The sequence below is a fragment of the Myotis lucifugus genome, unplaced genomic scaffold (assembly GCF_000147115.1).
Source record: "Myotis lucifugus unplaced genomic scaffold, Myoluc2.0 scaffold_40, whole genome shotgun sequence".
Lineage (NCBI taxonomy): Eukaryota > Metazoa > Chordata > Mammalia > Chiroptera > Vespertilionidae > Myotis > Myotis lucifugus.
In genome coordinates, this window is record NW_005871088.1 from 4,762,716 (window position 1) to 4,781,158 (window position 18,443).

At 36.1% G+C, this 18,443-nt stretch overlaps 1 protein-coding gene across 3 annotated transcripts in view; it reads right to left on the reverse strand.

The window, feature by feature from the left end:
• AFF2 (AF4/FMR2 family member 2) overlaps window positions 1-18,443 on the reverse strand; it is a 584,839-nt gene that overhangs the window by 348,500 nt on the left and 217,896 nt on the right. For all 3 annotated transcript variants that reach the window (XM_023752977.1, XM_014454947.2, XM_023752976.1), the window contains exon 3: window positions 11,404-12,264. In XM_023752977.1, the coding sequence (XP_023608745.1) occupies window positions 11,404-12,264 (861 nt within the window). The remainder of the gene's footprint in view (window positions 1-11,403; window positions 12,265-18,443) is intronic.

Consider the following 18,443-nt stretch of genomic DNA (forward strand, 5'->3'; position numbering starts at 1 on the left):
AAGCACAGAAACACCTGGGGCCACCAGAATACATGAAGAGACAACAAAAGATTCTCCCCTGGAGTGCCTGGAGGGAGCTCAGCCCCACTGACATTATTTTGGATTTCTAGCCTCCATAACTATGAGAGAATACATTTCTATTGTTTTGTGCCACTCGGTTTATATTACTTTATTATAGTATCTATAGAAAACGAATTTATCTCCAGTTTCCAGAGTCCTGTCAATTTTTCAAAAATCTTTATCGCTATTTAGCTCATTTATTCTCACAGTAATTCTCTGAGGAGAAGTATATGGATTATCTGAATTCTTTTGCTGATGTACAGGGAGACTCAAAACTTTAATATCTCTGAATAAAAGCCAGGGATCCTGCCTGCTCCTTGTGAAATACCCTTGCAATTTGGTCATCTGTAGTTTATAAAATTAATCTACTTGGGGGGGGGTCAAACATTTGAGAGAAGTCTTACTGCTTCTATAGCAATTATTTCCATGCCTAATTTTTAGTAAACTCTCATTCACATCAAAGGTTTATCTTGAGGATGGTTGTACTTCAGTCACAGAAATCCAGATTTTAGTTATGCTGTCTGAGAATTCTGCTAAAATCATCCTACCAAACAGACAAAAACTCAGAAACTTTATGAACCAAGAAAAGGTCCTCTAACAAGTTGTGTCATATGTTACTCATTTAGGAATATTGCAAAAACACTACTTCTCACCATATTTTTAAATGAAAAACACATGGCTGTAACCTGTAATACCACCAGAAAAATTGCTCTTTTGGTATGTTTGGCCCCAGACTTTTGAAATATGAACCCAGCAGGGGAATTTAAACTTAAGCTGGATTCAGCTCATTATTCTCTTGCCCCTTATGTGCCTGTAGAGAAGCTACATTTAGAAAATTAACCCATTTATATACAGTACCACACTTAACACCAAATACCATTGTGGAGATAGCACAAAAGACCTGGGTTCTAGTCCCAGCACAGCCACATGCTGGCTGTGTGACATTAGGCAAGTTCCTTTTAGTCTTTCTGAGACAATATTTCAACATTTGTGAAGAGGAAATGATAATCCAGGACCCTGTAAAATCAGGTCAAAATAAGATAGCTGGGGGAAGGGGGAAGTGGAGAGAATCTAGGCAAGTAGTATAAAGTTTCAGTTATGCAGGATGAATCAATTCTGGAGAACTAATATGCAGCAATGTGACTGTATTTAACAATACTGTAGTGTATACTTAAAATTTGCTAAAAGAGTATATTTAAGTGTTGTTAGCACACATACAAAATATGGTAGCTATAGTGGTGATAGATATGTTAATTAGTTTGGTTGTGGAGATTATATCCCAATGTTTATGTATTTCAAAACATAAAGTTGTATGCCTTAAACATACACAATTATTTGTCAATTATACCTCAGTAAAACTGTACAGCGCAAGATAATGTATGTGAAACCACATGTAAACTATAAAATATAAAGGTGATAAGTTTTTGTTACTGTTACATATTACAAACTCCATTTGGTAAACAAAGCATAGCAGCTTTTTGAAAAGATACTTAAGTAAAGATTATTTGCTTTCACATAAATTTCAAAAAACTGAAGAGACTTACAACAGCCATAAAAACTACTACAACTCCTCCCTAAAGCCCTTTGCATTCACTATTTGGGTTGAATCAATATGATTATCTACGTGTCAATTTTTCTTATTCTTTAATGCAGAATTGTGTGCAGTATGTTTTTATGACCAGCTCAAAATGTACTAAGCTAATCGATATAATTCAGAGATATAAGAAGACGATTTGAAACACACTTAACAAAAGCTTATCACTTTACTGCATACTGAATCTGTCAAAATATTTTCCTGAAAGTAATCTGAAAATAGAAGTTCTCCCTCTTTTCATTATGTTTAGTAGGTGGTGACAAAAGGATTAGGAGGCTATTTCCTGAGTTCACAGCTTGGTATTTTCCAATGAAATGCTGTATATCTTTATCTTCTTTTTAAAATGAGTTCAAATATAATAATACTCTAGGTTAAATTGGTATTCAATCCCAAAAGATTATCTAATTCTAGTTTTCCCATATTTACCTAGTCTTAAAACTTTCTCAACTGTTCTAAAGAGTTGTAGCCAGAGGTATACAGGGTGGGCTCACATCATTTAACATTCTTCTAATGTCCATACTCCTGGTGGGGTATGAGAGAGGGAAGCAGTGGCTAAAGTTACTTTACAATGTGGGTTTGGGCTTAATTACAAAGGAGAAGCACACACTCAGAGATTTACAGCTGGAAGAAAGCTCACTGATGAGCTAGTCTAAATTGCCTTTGTAAAAGGAAGTCTAAATGAAATTTATCTCAAGTCCACAAAGCAAGTCCTGGCCAGAAGTGGACCTCAGATCTCAGTAGTCATCATCCAAACTATGCTTTGTAATTAATACACATCATGTTCCCTCATATAAGATTTACTTTAAGCTATTTCATAAAGCAGTGAAATAACAACTAAAATCACAGTAATTGAAAGGATTGTAAGAAAAGACTATGAGCAACTATATGCCAACAAGCTGTACAATGAGGATGAAATGGAGAAATTTCTAGAAAAATATAATCTTCCAAAACTGAATCAGGAAGAATCAGAAATCCTGAATAGACTGATAACAATTGAGGAAAGTAAAGCAGTAATATAAAAATAAATAAAAATAAACAAGCAAACAAACAAACAAAAACTTCCAGGAAACAAAAGCCCTGGTCCACAGGGCTTCATGGGAGAGTTTGACTAAACATTCTAAGAATTAACACCCATCCTCCTCAAACTATTCCAAAAAATCCAAGAGGAAATAATTCTTCCAAGCTGTTTTTATGAGGCCAGCATTATCCTAATTTCAAAACCAGATAAAGACACTACAAAGAAAGATAATTATAGGTCAATATCATTGATGAACATAGATGCTAAAATCCTCAACAAAATATTAGCAGATCGGATCCAGAAATATATTAAAAAGATCACACAAGATGACCAATTTAGAGTTATTTTAGGGATGCAAGGCTGGTACAATATCCAAAAATCAATGAACATGATACATCACATAAAAAATTAAAAGATAAAATCACACGATCATATCAATAAATGCAGAAAAAGAATTTGACAAAATCCAACACCATTTTTGATAAAAACTCTCAGCAAAGTGGGAATGAGAGATCACGCCTCAACATAATAAAGGACATATATGACAAATACTAAAACCAACATCATGCTAAATTGGCAAAAACTAAAACATTTTCCCTAAGAACAGGAACAAGACAGGGATGACCACTTTCACCACTCTTATTCAACATAGTATTGGAAGTCCTAGCCACAGTGATTAGACAAGAAAAAAAAACATAAAAGGGATCCAAATTGGAAAGGAGAAAGTAAAACTCATTATTCGCAGATTTCATGATATAGTACTTAGAAAACCCTAAAGACTCCACCAAAAATTACCAAATTTAATAAGTGAGTTCAGCAATGTATCAGGATACAAAATTAAAACCCAGAAATCGATGGCATTTTTATACACAAATAATGAACTCTCAGAAAGAGAAACTAAGCAAGTAATCAAATTTACCACAGCACCAAAAAATTAAGATACTTAGGAATAAACTTACCCTACGAGGTAAAAGACTTATACTCAGAAAACTACAGGATGTTGGAAAAAAGATAGAGGAAGATATAAACAAGTGGAAGAATATACCATGCTCATGGAGTGGTAGAATTAACATCATTAAAATGTCCATACTATCCAAAGCAATCTATAGATTCAATACAATCCCTATTAAATTACCAACAGCATACTTCACAGATCTAGAACAAATATTCCAAAAATTTATATGGAACCAAAAGGGAAAAAAAAGCAAATATCTGCAGCAATCTTAAGAAAGAACAAAGTTGGAGGGATCACTATACCAGATGTCAAATTATACTACAAAGCCACCATAGTCAAAACAGCCTGGGACTGGCACAAGAACAGGCATATATATCAATGGAACACAACAGAGAACCCCAGAAATTGACCCAAGCCATTATCCTCAATTAATATCTGACAAAGGAGGCAAAAGCATAAAGTGCAATAAAGACATTCTCTTCAATAAATAGTGTTAGGGAAATTGGACACATACATGCAACAAAATGGAACTAGACCACCAACTTACAACATACACAAGAATACACTCAAAATGAATAAAGACTTAAATGTAAGTTGTGAAACCATAAAAATCCTAGAAGAAACCACAGATGGTAAAAACTCATACATCTCTCGTAGCAATATGTTTGTGGATACATCTCTTAGGGCAAAAAAAAATTAAGGAGAAAATAAACAAATGGGGCTACATCAAAATAAAAAGCTTCTGCAAAGCAAAAGAAACACTCAACAAAATTAAATGGGAGCCCACTGTATGGAAGAACATATTTGGCAATGATACATCTGATAAAGGGTTAATTTTCAAAGTATACAGGGAACTCATACAACTTAACAAAAAAATGATAAACAATGCAATTAAAAAATGGGCAAAGGACCTAAACAGACAATTCTCCAAAGCTGACATACAGAAGGCCAAGGGACATATAAAAAAATGGTCAAACTTACTAATCACCTGAAATCTGAGATTACTAATCATGCAAATCAAAATGACAATGAGGTACCACCTCACACCTGTCAGCATGGCTATCATCAACAAATCAACAACTGACATGTATTAGTGAGGAAGTGGAGAAAAGGAAACCTTAGTACATTGCTGGTGGGAACCCAGACTGGTGCAGCCACTGTGGAAAACAGTATGAAGTTTTCTCAAAAAATTAAATATAGAACTGCCATTTGACCCAGTGATCCCACTTTAGGAATATATTCTAAGAGACCCAAAACACCAATAAGGAATAATGTATGCACCTCTATGTTCATAGAAGAAACCACAGATAGTAAAAACTATTTACAATAGCTAAGCACAATTTACAATAGCTAAGATCTGGAAACAGTCCAAGTGCCCATTAGTAAATGAGTGGATAAAAAAGCTGTAGTACATTTACACCATGGAATACTATGCAGCAGTGAAAAAGAAGGATCTCTTACCCTTTGAGGCAGCATGGAAGGACCTGGAAAGTACTATGCTAAGTGAAATAAGCCACTCAGAGAAATATAAGTATCACATGATCTTACTCATATGTGGAATCTAATGAACAAAATAAACTGATGAACAAAATAGATCCAGAGTCATAGAAGCATGGAACAAACTGTCAAATCTCTGAGGGAAGTTGGGCATGGGTGGGTGGGAAGAGATCAACCAAAGAGCTTGTATGCATATATGCCTAACCCACGGACACAAACAATAGGTTGGTGGAGGCCTGATGTGGGATGTGGTAGCAGGCTATAAGAGGTCAATAGGAGAAAAAAGGAGACATATGTAATACTTTCAACAACAAATAAATAATATTAAAGAAAAAATAAAAATCACAGAACACCAAGACAGTTGCACTGAAACCAAATAGTCTAATTCATTTTAAAAAATTGAATGTTGAAATAGCCGACATTGTTACAGGATGCTGATAGCTAGAATCATTTACATGCAGCTTTGAAAAGAAAAGAAACACACACACATACCCACACGCAAAAGAACAGGACTTAAGGAAATAAGAAGGAAGCTAAAAGCAGGGACATTTGGATAATCTTTACTACACCAAAGTTGAGATCTATTACTGAGTTTTACTAGTGCTAATGAGAAAACAAAGTGAGAGGAAGTATTGAAGGATAGGGAACCCCAAGGATGGAGAGCATGGTTTAGTTTAGAACAACCATGTCAGCACTACTTTACAAAGAGCCTTTGGAAAACAGGTTCAGGAAAAGCTGATGCCTACAAACAAAGAAACGAGATGTGCTTTCTTGTAAGGGAGTAGAGAACACAGGGGTTCAAAAAATATTGCTAGATAACAATTTGTTTGATATTTCTCAAGTCACCATCCATGAAGCCATTGAGAAAGGGACGTTTCAAGTTCAGCATCACAACCTGGCTGCCAGATTGCCTGTACAGGCAAGACACTTTTAACAGTCTGGCTTTGTAGTCTTTTTGGACTTTGCCTCTACAAACATAAAGTTGCAGACAAACTGGCCAATCCTCAGAATATGCCTTGCATGTTCTCACCTCCCATTTTTGTAGCTTCCATTCTTTCCACCCATCAGTAATATGCACACAAATGAATTGCCCTCCAGCTCACTTTCACCTACTGTAATTCCACCCAGTTTTCAAGGTCAAATTCAAAATCTCTCACATTCATTCTCTGTAAAACCTTCTAGGGTTACCCCTATGCATCATGTCTGGTGAAATAACCCTATAATTATGAAAATGGTTTCATCCGTACCTCTCCAAGACACTTTTCCTAATCACCAAATTGTGGCAACCTTATTTGAATCTCCTATACCTCGGACCTCTCCATCACAAAGAATTCAAGACTCCCTTCTCTACCTGTATTATTAACTGCCCCTTTCAGATTCTCTCTTGGGCCCATTCAGCTCAAGGGGACACCAAAGATAGGGGGAAAATTAAGAAGTGTGTTAAAGTAAATCAATTTTAGTTATGAATGAGACCAAGGAGTTGGATGAGCTAGTAACACACACACACACACACACACACACACACACACACACACACAAAGTGCCCACAGGTGATGGACTGGAGAATACAAAATTTTCTGGATCCCACATTTTTATGGAATAAATGCTAAGGTCAAGGTCTCTTTTGGTGCCCTGGAACTATGAAGACTTTCAGAGACATCACCATTAATTTCCAATGGGATGGGAATTAGACAAGTTATAGCCTTAGACTGGATACTATTTTTTCCATAAGAATGGACAAAAAACTCGTGATATACATCAAGTGAAAAATGCTTAGAATGGGTTGCACACAATAGCTGGATGCCCTTCTGTTCTTTAAAGCAGCTGCCACTATGGTTTCTGTGTGCCCAACTGGGCATATCCAGCACAGGAATGGTAAATTTCTATCATTCTCTGCAGTTCTCACCAAAGGGATCTGAGATTCCTATCTACTTCATAATAAATAAATCCAATGACACTCTCAGTGTTCACTGTATGGTATATAAAACAAAACAAGCACAGGCACAAACATGTGAGCAATAACTTTTTAGCCAATTGACAAAACTAGTCACTAAAATAAGCTAAAGTCAAATCACATAATTTTTATCAGTTCCATTAAACTTTTCTAAGAGACTCCTAGTTTTGAGGCAACTGTAGCCTCAGATAGTCTTAGGTCACACCAAGAGCTGCTTGTAAAGCAAATGAACCTTTATGGTGATGACACTCCACATATTAGTATTGTACTTATAAAAGCTATTGATTTAGGATGGAGACACTTAATACATGTCATTGATCATTTCATTTGTATGAGTTTTTTACTTCTCAAACAATACTAATAACAAATTGCACCAAAATGCAAAGCTATCAAAACCAGAATATTCTTAGCCTAATGACAAAATAAACAAAAAACATCTGTAATAAAATCATGTATAAACCTGCATTTATTAACAAATTAATTTCCTAATAAAACACCATCTGCAAGCAACCCTCAGTTTCCACTAGCTATATAAAAAGGTCTTTTAGTGTTTTTAGATGTAGTTCCCAGAAAATTCTTCTAAGGCCAACTGTAGAACACATCAGTCTATTTTGGTTGCCTGGAATGTTAATAAATTCTGTAACATTAAGTTTTTACACAAACAAATAATGTTGTTGTTTTTTTAAATAGCATGCTTCAATAGAAAAACTGACCTTTTGAAATAAAGTTGGTTAGGCTTCTAGCATCCTTAGTATCAATACAGAAATTCTAAGAAGCAAAGAAATGTTTCAATGATAGGCTATAATTAAAATTTTTCCACTATGCATACAAACATAGACACATAAACAAACATGGGTGCACACACATGCAAATTTAATTTTATATGATCTCCCAGTTCACAAATATAATGACATTTGCTTTTTGTATATCTTAGAATATGTGTTTCCTAATCATTTACTCCCCACTCCCCCAAAATGTATTTCATTAGTACACATGTCAGCCTCCTGTCACTAGAGCGAGGGTATGAGTTGGGAATGCTCAAAGAAATGTGATTACTCTATGGACAAGCCTTTTTAGTAATAAAGTTATGCTACCACTCATCAAAGATGGGTGCTTTGACTAGGTACCCAGAACCCAATGCCTGTAACTCTTGGTTCCAGGGACTGGGACTGAATTCTAAAGTTAAGTGCTTTTGAAAAGTTCAACCAGATATAATAGGTTGACTTTTCAGACTTGGTTAGAGTTTTAGCCACATAAATTCCATTAGATTCAAAGCTTTATAATGTTCTACCCTGTCTGTAGTTATACTAATGTTTTTATCTACACATTTCTGAGCTCTATATTAGACTTTCTAACCTCTCACTTCTTTCCTTCTATTTTTGGTTTTCACATTACCCTTAGAGTCTGTTTATTCTCCTGACTTTAGGTCACTAAGATTCTCTCTACCACTCTTTTAAATCCTTCCTTGAAACCTATATTTTAAAATAAGTACTTCACTGATCTTTTATGATGACTTTATTGCACCTGGTCCATTTTGATACAAGGCTCTACCAAAGTCTGTTTGTACCTTTCCTCACCAAAGGCTGAATGCAGTGCACATAGATTGCTTATTAGATCATCATCTCCAGAGTTGATGATAGCTAGAATCTCTTTGGAAATGTAACTCTCAATAGTGCGCTAGAGCATTGAGCAAAAACATGAAGTCATTTCTGAATCTGGGTCAGCCATACTGTAAATATATGACAGAGGATTACAACAGAGCAGATCTCACTGAAACTGTGACCTGTCACTCCACTAATCAGGTATGGACACAGGCTGACAGACCTCTTGATGGGCCAGTGCTATTTGAAGACCAGTTCTGAATGATGGCACCACCATGTAAGCAGGGAACAATAGCAGACACCAGGACAAGAACAGGACAAAAATTACATTCCAGTCTCCCATTATACACCTTTTTCAAAGCAGGTTTCTTTTGGGTCTATAAGTATTACAATCCTATAATAAGTCATCCAGTGGAAATTGGGATTCAGGTTTCCAAATGACTCTGCAGAAGTAGAGTAGAATAAGACACAGGAAGACAATGCACAATGAAAGAAATAAAATTGAGGATGGCTTTTCTAGCAATTGTTTATCTTTGTTAATGTTATTTGATTAACATAGCTTAGTAAATGTAATCAAGTAACCATTTTTGAAATTCATTCATTCAACAAATATTTATTGAGTATCTACTATGTGCCAGGCATTTGCTAGGCACTTAAGATACAGAAAAGAATGAGACATTTCTTGCTCTCAGGGAGCTCACAGTCTAGTGGCAGAGACAGACATAAACAAGTAACTACAATACAATGAAAAAAGTGCCCGTCAAAGTGTATACAAGATGCTAGAGGAGCCCAGAAGAAACAGTTTGTAATTAAGCCTGGTGAAAGTGACAACTGAGTATACCTGAAGGAGAAGCAGGTCTTCACCAGGAAGACAAGGGAGAGTAGGGAAATACACTTTATGCTGAAGGGGCAGTAGGCACAAAAACAAGGAAGTGTGATAAAGCATGATATGATGGGAAACCACATGTAGTTCCATATGGCTGGGATTTCATCTGTGTATAAAGAAGTGGTGACATATGAAGTCAGAAAGAGAGTATGAAATCAGAGAATGAAGAGCTTTGCATGCAGAATTAAGAAATCTGGACTTTTTCCTGAAAGTGATGAGAAGACATTGAAGAATCCAAAATAGGGAGTGACATGACAAGATCTGCCCATTAAATCAGTCTGTATGGAGGATGGTTTGTAAGAAAGGTGAGACTAGAGGGAGGGATACATGGTAGGAGGGGCTATCACAACATTCCAGGTGAGAGATGCTCATGGGCACTTCAAAAACAATGAGGGTAAAGAGGTGACAGATTAAGGAGATACTTAGAAGGAAGCTTGACAAGACTTGATGAGTTATAATACAAAAAGCACAACTTCCTCAGAGATGAAACAATATTAAAAACATGCATTCAGAAAATACAACCAACAGCCCCTTCCTTTGTATTCCCATAATCCTCTGAAATCACAGCATCTGCTGAGTATGAATAGAGGAAGAAAAGCCAGAGGACACATATGGTCAGATTTCTCTAATTCAGACAGCACTAAATTAGAATCTGCAACAATACAGATTGTCTGTCACTCCTATTAAGAATTTCAAACTACCTTCTTCCTCCATATATTTTCAAGCTTCTAGTCAACAGTAACAATCTAAAAGCAGTGGCATCTTACAATCAAGCACTTGAGGTATAGTAGGCAGCAGCTTATATGGTGGTATCTGAGGGGCACCCAATATGTGTTGCCCACCCAGGGGCCATAAGGCATAATATGCAGTCATTACAATTCATTCATTTAGGAGAGGCTTTGGTCCCTCGGAACTTCTCTTTTACAAGGCAATTCCTGAGATGGGTAGAGCATTTAGTCATTCTAAACCCAGTGGAATTCTGGTTGAGTATAATGCCTTCGGATTTCATAGAAGGGCTCAAGGTAGTGATGCAAAAGGGAAGATTGAGGAATATAGACGATAACACAGATCTTACCAATAAATAGCCCTGCAAGCACTTGCAAAGCTAAGATTCTTCATGGTCATTTTTGTTTGTTTTTGTTAATCCTCACCCAAAGATATGTTTTCCATTGATTTTTAGACAGAGTGGAAGGGAGGAGGAGAGACAGAGTGAAACATTGATGCGAGAGAGACACATTGATTGGTTGCCACCTGCACACACCCAGACGGGGGCCAGTGATCGAGCCTATAACCGAGGTATGTGCCTTTGACCAGAATGAACTCAGGACCCTTCAGTCCATGGACTGACGCTCCAACAACTGAGCAAAACCAGTAAGGGCAAGAAGCTAAGATTCTTAAAGAATGCCTTCCACTTCAGGATCCAGCAAACCACACCTGTACATTCAATACCTCAAGAAACTTTTTGTGTTTTGTTTATGATATTGGCTAGTCGTGGCCTATAGTGACTCAATCTTTTCATGGGCCTCATGGCCAATTAAAATCTCCAGTGTTATTAAATTTGTACATAATATTGCAAATGTATTGTCTGAAACTACTTTATAACTCCAACGTTTCATTCACTCAGACTGACCTTGTCTTTTGTCATTCCAAATTATGGAGATATTACTGAATTTGCAGAGTGTTAATCAGTCAAGTCACAAGTGACAGAAGATCAAGACTCAGATTCTGACATTGAAGAGTCATACTTATGGCGTGAGAAGGTAAATAAGAGCTGCTTGTGAATACTTTATAGCAGTAAATAAAAAAAAGGAACAAAACAAAACTTTAAAATTACTTACTTCACTTGTTTGGAGAATTGTGAACTTTGACAGTTTAGTCTTTGAACTGGCTGTACTTGGTTTTCCATCCAAGAGGGATCCAAATGACAGATTCCCAAAACTGTTCTCAAATTCAATAGAAGGTTTCAGTGTTGGAGATATGTCTTGTGCCTGGTCCTGGCCATCCATAGGTCTCACATATGCAGTTGGCTTTTGCTGCCCCATGCTTGTTTTGCAGTAAAGCCCTGGTGGGAAGTTTTGAACTGAAAGGCCACTGCTAGGAGCCAATAAAGAGGAGGCAAGTAGGGGAGACCCAGGCACTTGCACTGTAAATTCAGATGCTTCTGGTGAGTTAGATTGAAAGATTTCTTTGAATGTATCACCTCCACCGGACTTGAGATAACTGCCTTCCTTTGCTGATGGGTTTGATCCTTCAAGTGTTCCAACTTGAGGCTGTTCAGCTGGGTAAACAAAGTAGTCTTCCAGTCTAGCTTGGGGCTGATCCTGTGTAGATGGCTGCATCTTATTTGGCTGACTGCTGGCCTGGCTAGCTGATACAATGCTAGTGTTATGACTGTCTCGCGGCCAGTCGGGTTTTGATTTCTTGTTGCTGTGTATTAGAGTTGAATTCAGTATCACAACAGAAGGTGGAGGCATTGGTCCAGAGGGCTGAGTGTTATCCTGGTAAGGAGGGATCATTCGGTTCTTTTGTTCTGGGAAAAAGCTTGGTTCATTTTTGTTGATGGGAGTCTGGGGCACAGAATTCTTTGGGACTCCCACTAGATGATTCTGATTAGAATGGTTAGTTAGCAAATCCTTCATTTCATCATAGTTTCCCAGCGTGTTCTGGACTCTGTTGGCAAGTGCATCACCTTTGTTTGTCTAAAATAACAAAAAGATGGGGGTGGGAGGAGAAAGAATGAATAGGTTTGTGTTTCCTAATGTTAATGTTTCAAACAGATGTTCTAAGTAGACTAACATATAAGGTTCTCTAAAATTTTCAGGCTGCTATTCATACTTTTCATGTGCTATATAAGAAAAAAATCAGTAACGATATTGAAATAGTCTCTTGGAATGAGCTGTGTGATTAACATTTGTATACTCCCTGGCCTAACCTTAAATATGCTTACTGGGAAAAAGTTTTAAATTATGTTACTTATGAATTTTATTAGCAAAATACCTTACTTTAGATCAGTTGAGCTGAACTCTTACATTCTGCATTGTGATCAACAATTTCTACTTACTGATCATTGGAATTATAAAGGATTATTTGAATTATATTGTTCTTGACATGTCACCCCTTTCCACTACATTATACAATGAAAAAGGCTTAGCCCACTGGATAAGGAATAAGTCAGTTAAAGTATCCTATCATGGCTACCTTCAGTTTAGGAAAAGCATGGGATTTAACAACATCTAATTGAGCTGACATATGACTAAAGTAAATCTAATTCCTTTCCATCAAAGAACTATAAATTACTGGTGTCTGCCTACATGTTCTGGGGGAATGGTATTTACATATTGATGATTCATACTCATTTACTTTGAAATGGTGCAACTGTTTATCAACAGTGACTCAAGCTCTCCTGTGTCTTAGGTGATTTAGAAAAAAAAATATTCAAGAATTTAAACTGTTACTTGAGTAAATCAAAACACAGTCAGATTTCCAAAGTGATGTTGGCAACTGAATCATTCTATGGACAACCAACATACCAGCTATACCATCCCCTGTAGGTTATACTAATCTTATTTAAGTGGTGTGATTACTTTTAAAATATTTAAGTTCCTGAGTATTTTTTAATATAGAAAGCATAGCCTTCATAACTAAAAATAATAGAGAGCTGAATACTGGGAAATGACTGATGAAAACTCAGCTTTTCAATTTTGAAAGTGACTTTTTATTATTCTTTTTACCCAGTAAAGATGTTATTAAAATAAGCTGTTGAATTCAGAAGGGCAAAGTACTTCTTTGTGCCTAGGCTTTACTATTCTGGCCCAAGATGTTGCAATGAAACAAGACTATTGGCATCCATGGAGGCATGTGGCAGCAGGGCCATTAGATGGATGGAGAAGACACTCCCCCTATATAGTGTTTATGTCCCAGGAGCCATAGGTTTGTTCTTCATGCATAGAAGGGTATGACAACCTCCCACTGGTACAACCTCCACTTAAGCTAGATGTTTAACATTTAAGATTTCTCACACACCCTTAACATGGCCCAGTTTTCTGTTGCACACAGAGAGTGTGCCTATCTAACTTTGCTATCTCAGTCTAAACCTAGGCTGTATGGTTGTGTGCTATTCTCTGTATGTGAAGATGGAAGAGTGTGAAAATGGATGGAGGGTGAAGTGTCAAAAATGAATGAAATCACCCAGGGAAAGAAAATGTAGAAAGATAAGATCGATCTCAGGAGTGAACCCTGGAAAACATCAACTTTTAAGAGATTGGGAGAAGAAGAGGAACCAGAAAAAGATACCAAGAAGAAACAACCAGAAAAGGGAGTCAAACTGGAAACCTTGGCTTCATTATTAGCATGATCGCCATATACTGTATATAGTATTCAACTCATACCCTATGTTAAATCACAGAAGCCACTTTCAAAGAAATAAGGGCAGTTTGGAAAATACGGTTTCAAAATATTCTAAATATAGGCTAAGATGGATCTGCGGGGGATGGGGAATTTTAGAAAACAGATATATGTCACTTTAGGTTTCTTATCCTCAAAAACATCTTATATTGCATTACATGCAACCTTGGTGCTGAAGTAGTGCTTAAACAATTAATATTGCATATAATTCTCAGCTGAAAAATTGCTCCATTTTCAGAAGTATATTTGAAAGGCATATTTAATAGATAAAGACAAGTAAAAATCATTTTTATTCCCTAAAGGACCTAAGTTTGTCAATTTTAATGGAAGAAATTACTTTTCAGCTAAGGCAAGGATAAACTCTTTGTATACATCTGTCTCCTCTTCAACAGAGTTGCACAATAAGCCATTTCGGCAGCAGCCAAAATGAGTTTCTCTATTCAATCCTTAAATTCAGAACAAAAATATTTCATTGAGCTGAGGGCCCCATAAGAATCTGATGCAAAGCATTGTTCTGGCCCCTCAAACTGTTTATCTCTAAGGTCAAATGACTGCCTAATGAACACTAATATTTGACTATCTTCAAGGATATTACCCAACAAGGGGAAACAGCTATTTCATTTTCATTTTAAATGTCTTCATTTTACACTGTCTCATTCACTGAGTTAGGATATTCTTCTTTACATTAGGCAAATAAAATTATATAACCTATGAGCTTTTTCTTTTTGCCTTAGCTACCAGGCAGCTCAAAGCTTAATTTAGTGAATTTTCATAGAAATTTTACTTTACTTTCATCGAAATTTCATTGAACTTTCATTGAAACAGAGTTCTACAGAATCAGAACCTTGCCCCATGATGTCACAAAAACCACCAAAATCTCTCAAATCCCTAAGAAGTAATTCACTCTATTCTAGCCCAGCTGCATCAGGAGTCCAGAACATCAAGACCCATTTGCTCACAAGCAAGTTAATCACATTCCTGTTCCTGTTCAGGAGTAAATAAAAGGAACAGGTTTATCTTTATCTCAATGGAGAGAACCTTAGTTAGGTTTTAATATCTCTTCATTTATGTCTATTACTATAGTGATCTGAGTTTCTGATGCATGCTTAGATTTAATTTTGCATCTCTAGGTTTTAAAATATGCTTGAAATTAGGAGAAGTCCTAAACTGGCCAATGTCTAAAACTGTATCTACATGAATAAATTTAGAGGAAAATTGAAACTTCTCTAAATACATATAGAAAATCAACCTCCTACTATATAGACTATACTATAGTTATAATTTCTTTTCCTGCACAAAAGTATGAGCTTTTAAAAGTCAACTACCTTTTATTTAATTTTATACCTTCAAGACTTAGCAACATGTATGGTGCATATTTGGCACTCAATAAATTGTTGATGAATTGAACAGAATAAAATTATAATTTATACCTTGCCTATGCTAAAATAAAGAATTTTGAGTAAAAGGTACATAAATAGGAAAAGTAAAAGTGAAGCTAAGTTGGTTACTGTGATCGAACATTACGTTGAAAACCAAGCTTCTTGGTAGTTAAAGCAATAAGCTCATAGCTTATAGGATTCTCTTTATCTGATGAAAGGAAGGATACCCTATTTCATTAAATGAAATAAATGTCTACCAGATACTAAAATATGAAAATAAATTCTCATTGGTTTGATTGCAAGAAACTTTGAACAATAAAATAGTTTTTCAGTACTAATTTTACAGAAAATGCAAAGATGTCTTCACATGGCTTTTCCCTATGATGACTTAAAAGCAAGAGCATTGAATTAAAATCTAACTCAGGGAAGAAATGTCTGCATGTGGAGTTACAGGGTTAGGCTATTAGCTCCAAGTATTACGCTTTCCTGTGCACTACTGATATAGGAATGTAGCAAATCCAAAGGAATAGAGGGGTGTAAGCTCCCTTAGACTAGTTCCTCACAGAGGAATTGTCTCAGTGGGACTTGTGACTGGAACTGCATAGCAGACAGTTCAAGACAGTTCACTGGTGATGCTTTCTGTGTTGCTGATTGAAAGAAGATCCATGTGTTTTGCATAAAAGACATGTTGTGATTACAGGCATGGTAATTCTTAACATGCATAGTGGTAAATTGAAAATACTCATGAGACAGATTTAGGCAAAGAGTACACACAAGCACATAGTCTCAGAAGTCCATCATTCAATAATATCCAATAATTATCAGTAAAGTCTAAGTGGCCAGATTCAACTCTCTGCCTTCCCACCATCATTAATTTCTTAGGATGACTATATGATAGAAAACTCAATGGGGCCTGCAATATATTTATGTACACCTACACAATGCACTCTCATTATACACCACAGCAACATCTAATTCACACTAAAGGTTTTTTTCACCCTCCAGAGTCTTAGCAATCCTATTAAGGAACAAAGTATTCCAGGAAGTCTTGATTGAACATTATAAAAATGGCAAAAATGAAATCCAGCCATTTCAATCAATTGTAGGCTTCTTTCAATTTTTGCCAATTTTTTTATTTCCTGTTCTAGATAATCGGTTGATTCCTTAAAGGTAACCTTTACAGCCATTATTTTCTGAGTAATCACAATTTCTCCATCATCAAGAAAATGCTTTTTCTAAGTATTTTCAGGCATAAATTACATGCCTGGTTTGTGGCTCATGACTAACAGCTCTCCTTCATTTAAGCTTTTTGCCTCTCATTACTTCAAGAAATGCAAAGTTGCCTCAGGTTGCTTCTAAGGCTATCTTCAAATCAGTAGCATGATTTCATTGCAGGACTAATGTGCTAGAAGGTAATTACACTATAGTATTTATTTTTAATATAAGTAATTATATAACTTAAGTTTTGATGTTCATTTTTTATTTTACTTCATTGTAGCTAATGTATGTGATTTAGTGATTTATTTTATATAATTCTAATATTTCACAGTTAATCTATCCAAACTGTAAGTTACTATTTCTTTCTTTAATTATAATAATGATAATACTTTGAATTTGTACAGCACTTTACAGATTTCAAGGCAAGGTTTCCTGGGTATTTGACTTGATCCTTACAATAACCATGTGATTCAGCATAGCAGATCTGGTTTCAATCTAGCTTGTAACTGCCCCAACATAAATAGCTTTAGATAAGACACTTAACTTCTCTGTGCCTCAGTGTCCTCATTCCTCATTCTTGTTGAGCTGTGAAAAGCTATAAATGTCAGTTGTAGTAGTTGTTGTTGTTGCTGTTATCAGGTATTATTTTTATTATCAGGTATTATTATTCACTTCAGAGAGGAGGAAACTATAGGTTAGAGAAATGAAATTTCTTCCCCAAAGTCACACAGGAGGTAAGCTTATCAGGTCTTCTGTCTTCCTGTCAGAGGATATCAATAGCTTCCTGCTACAGATACAGAATCACATAGAACTGGGCCTAGATTTACCAGTTATATGGATATTAAGCTGCAGAGAAGCAACCTCACCTCTCTGAGTCTCAAATTCTTCATGGGAAACATGAGGAAAATGCCTACGCTAGTTATTGTAAGGACTAAACAAGCACATATATAAAGCTGCAGCACAGTGTCTGGCATAGACTAGGCACTTGGTACATGCTAGTTCCTCATCCCTCTTAATATTCCCACACTAGATATGTCACATTTTTCAATCACTTTTAAAGACAGCCCTTTCCATAGCATAGCACAAACTAACTCAAATTTGAAATGTGTAAGCAACAAAAGCAACCATGCAGAGAGGTTACCCACCAACCAAATGTTGGAGTAGTCAACATACTTTCCATTCTGGGAGTGGTAGAGGTAAAATAAGGAAAGGAAGGAAATCAGCCAGGAACATTAGAAATCACCATTTCTTCCTTCTGGTCATTCATTGACTAGTTTGCTATCATTGATAATGTTGGACAAGTGATCAAACTATAATTTAGAATTTAGGATGGCAAAAAGTTTCCTGAAAGTCCTGATCCACCACCAGGAATTTTGATTTTTTAATTTGATAAGCATTCCAACCACAAACCCAAGGAAGAGTTGTGGCATGCCTTCATCCCTACCAATGGCATGTCAAGCTATTCCAAGGGTTTCCACACCAGTCCAGATATGGGGAGATTTTGGAGGTACACATCAAGCACAATAGTATCACAATATGGGGAGAAGGAGAGGTCTACTGTCCAGTGATCACCCAGAGAACCCTGAACATAGACATAGCAGAAAATAGCAGCTGATCATCAAAGTAATGGTGAAAGAAAGAGAATTACTAGGTTATCAATTGTTAACATATTTCTTTCTTTCACAGTCTTTACCCAAGAAAAAAGGCTCTTCCTCATCAAAAAGGATAAAGGCAACAAGCTACTAGTCACATAATAAGCCTGGCCCTGCACTAGACTAATGTTCCCATTAGTAGGTAAATACCATCTCTTGTTAACAAGGAGTGTTATGTAGATGTGCATTTATATTTTTGAGTAGGCAGTTAAAAAATCTTTTTTC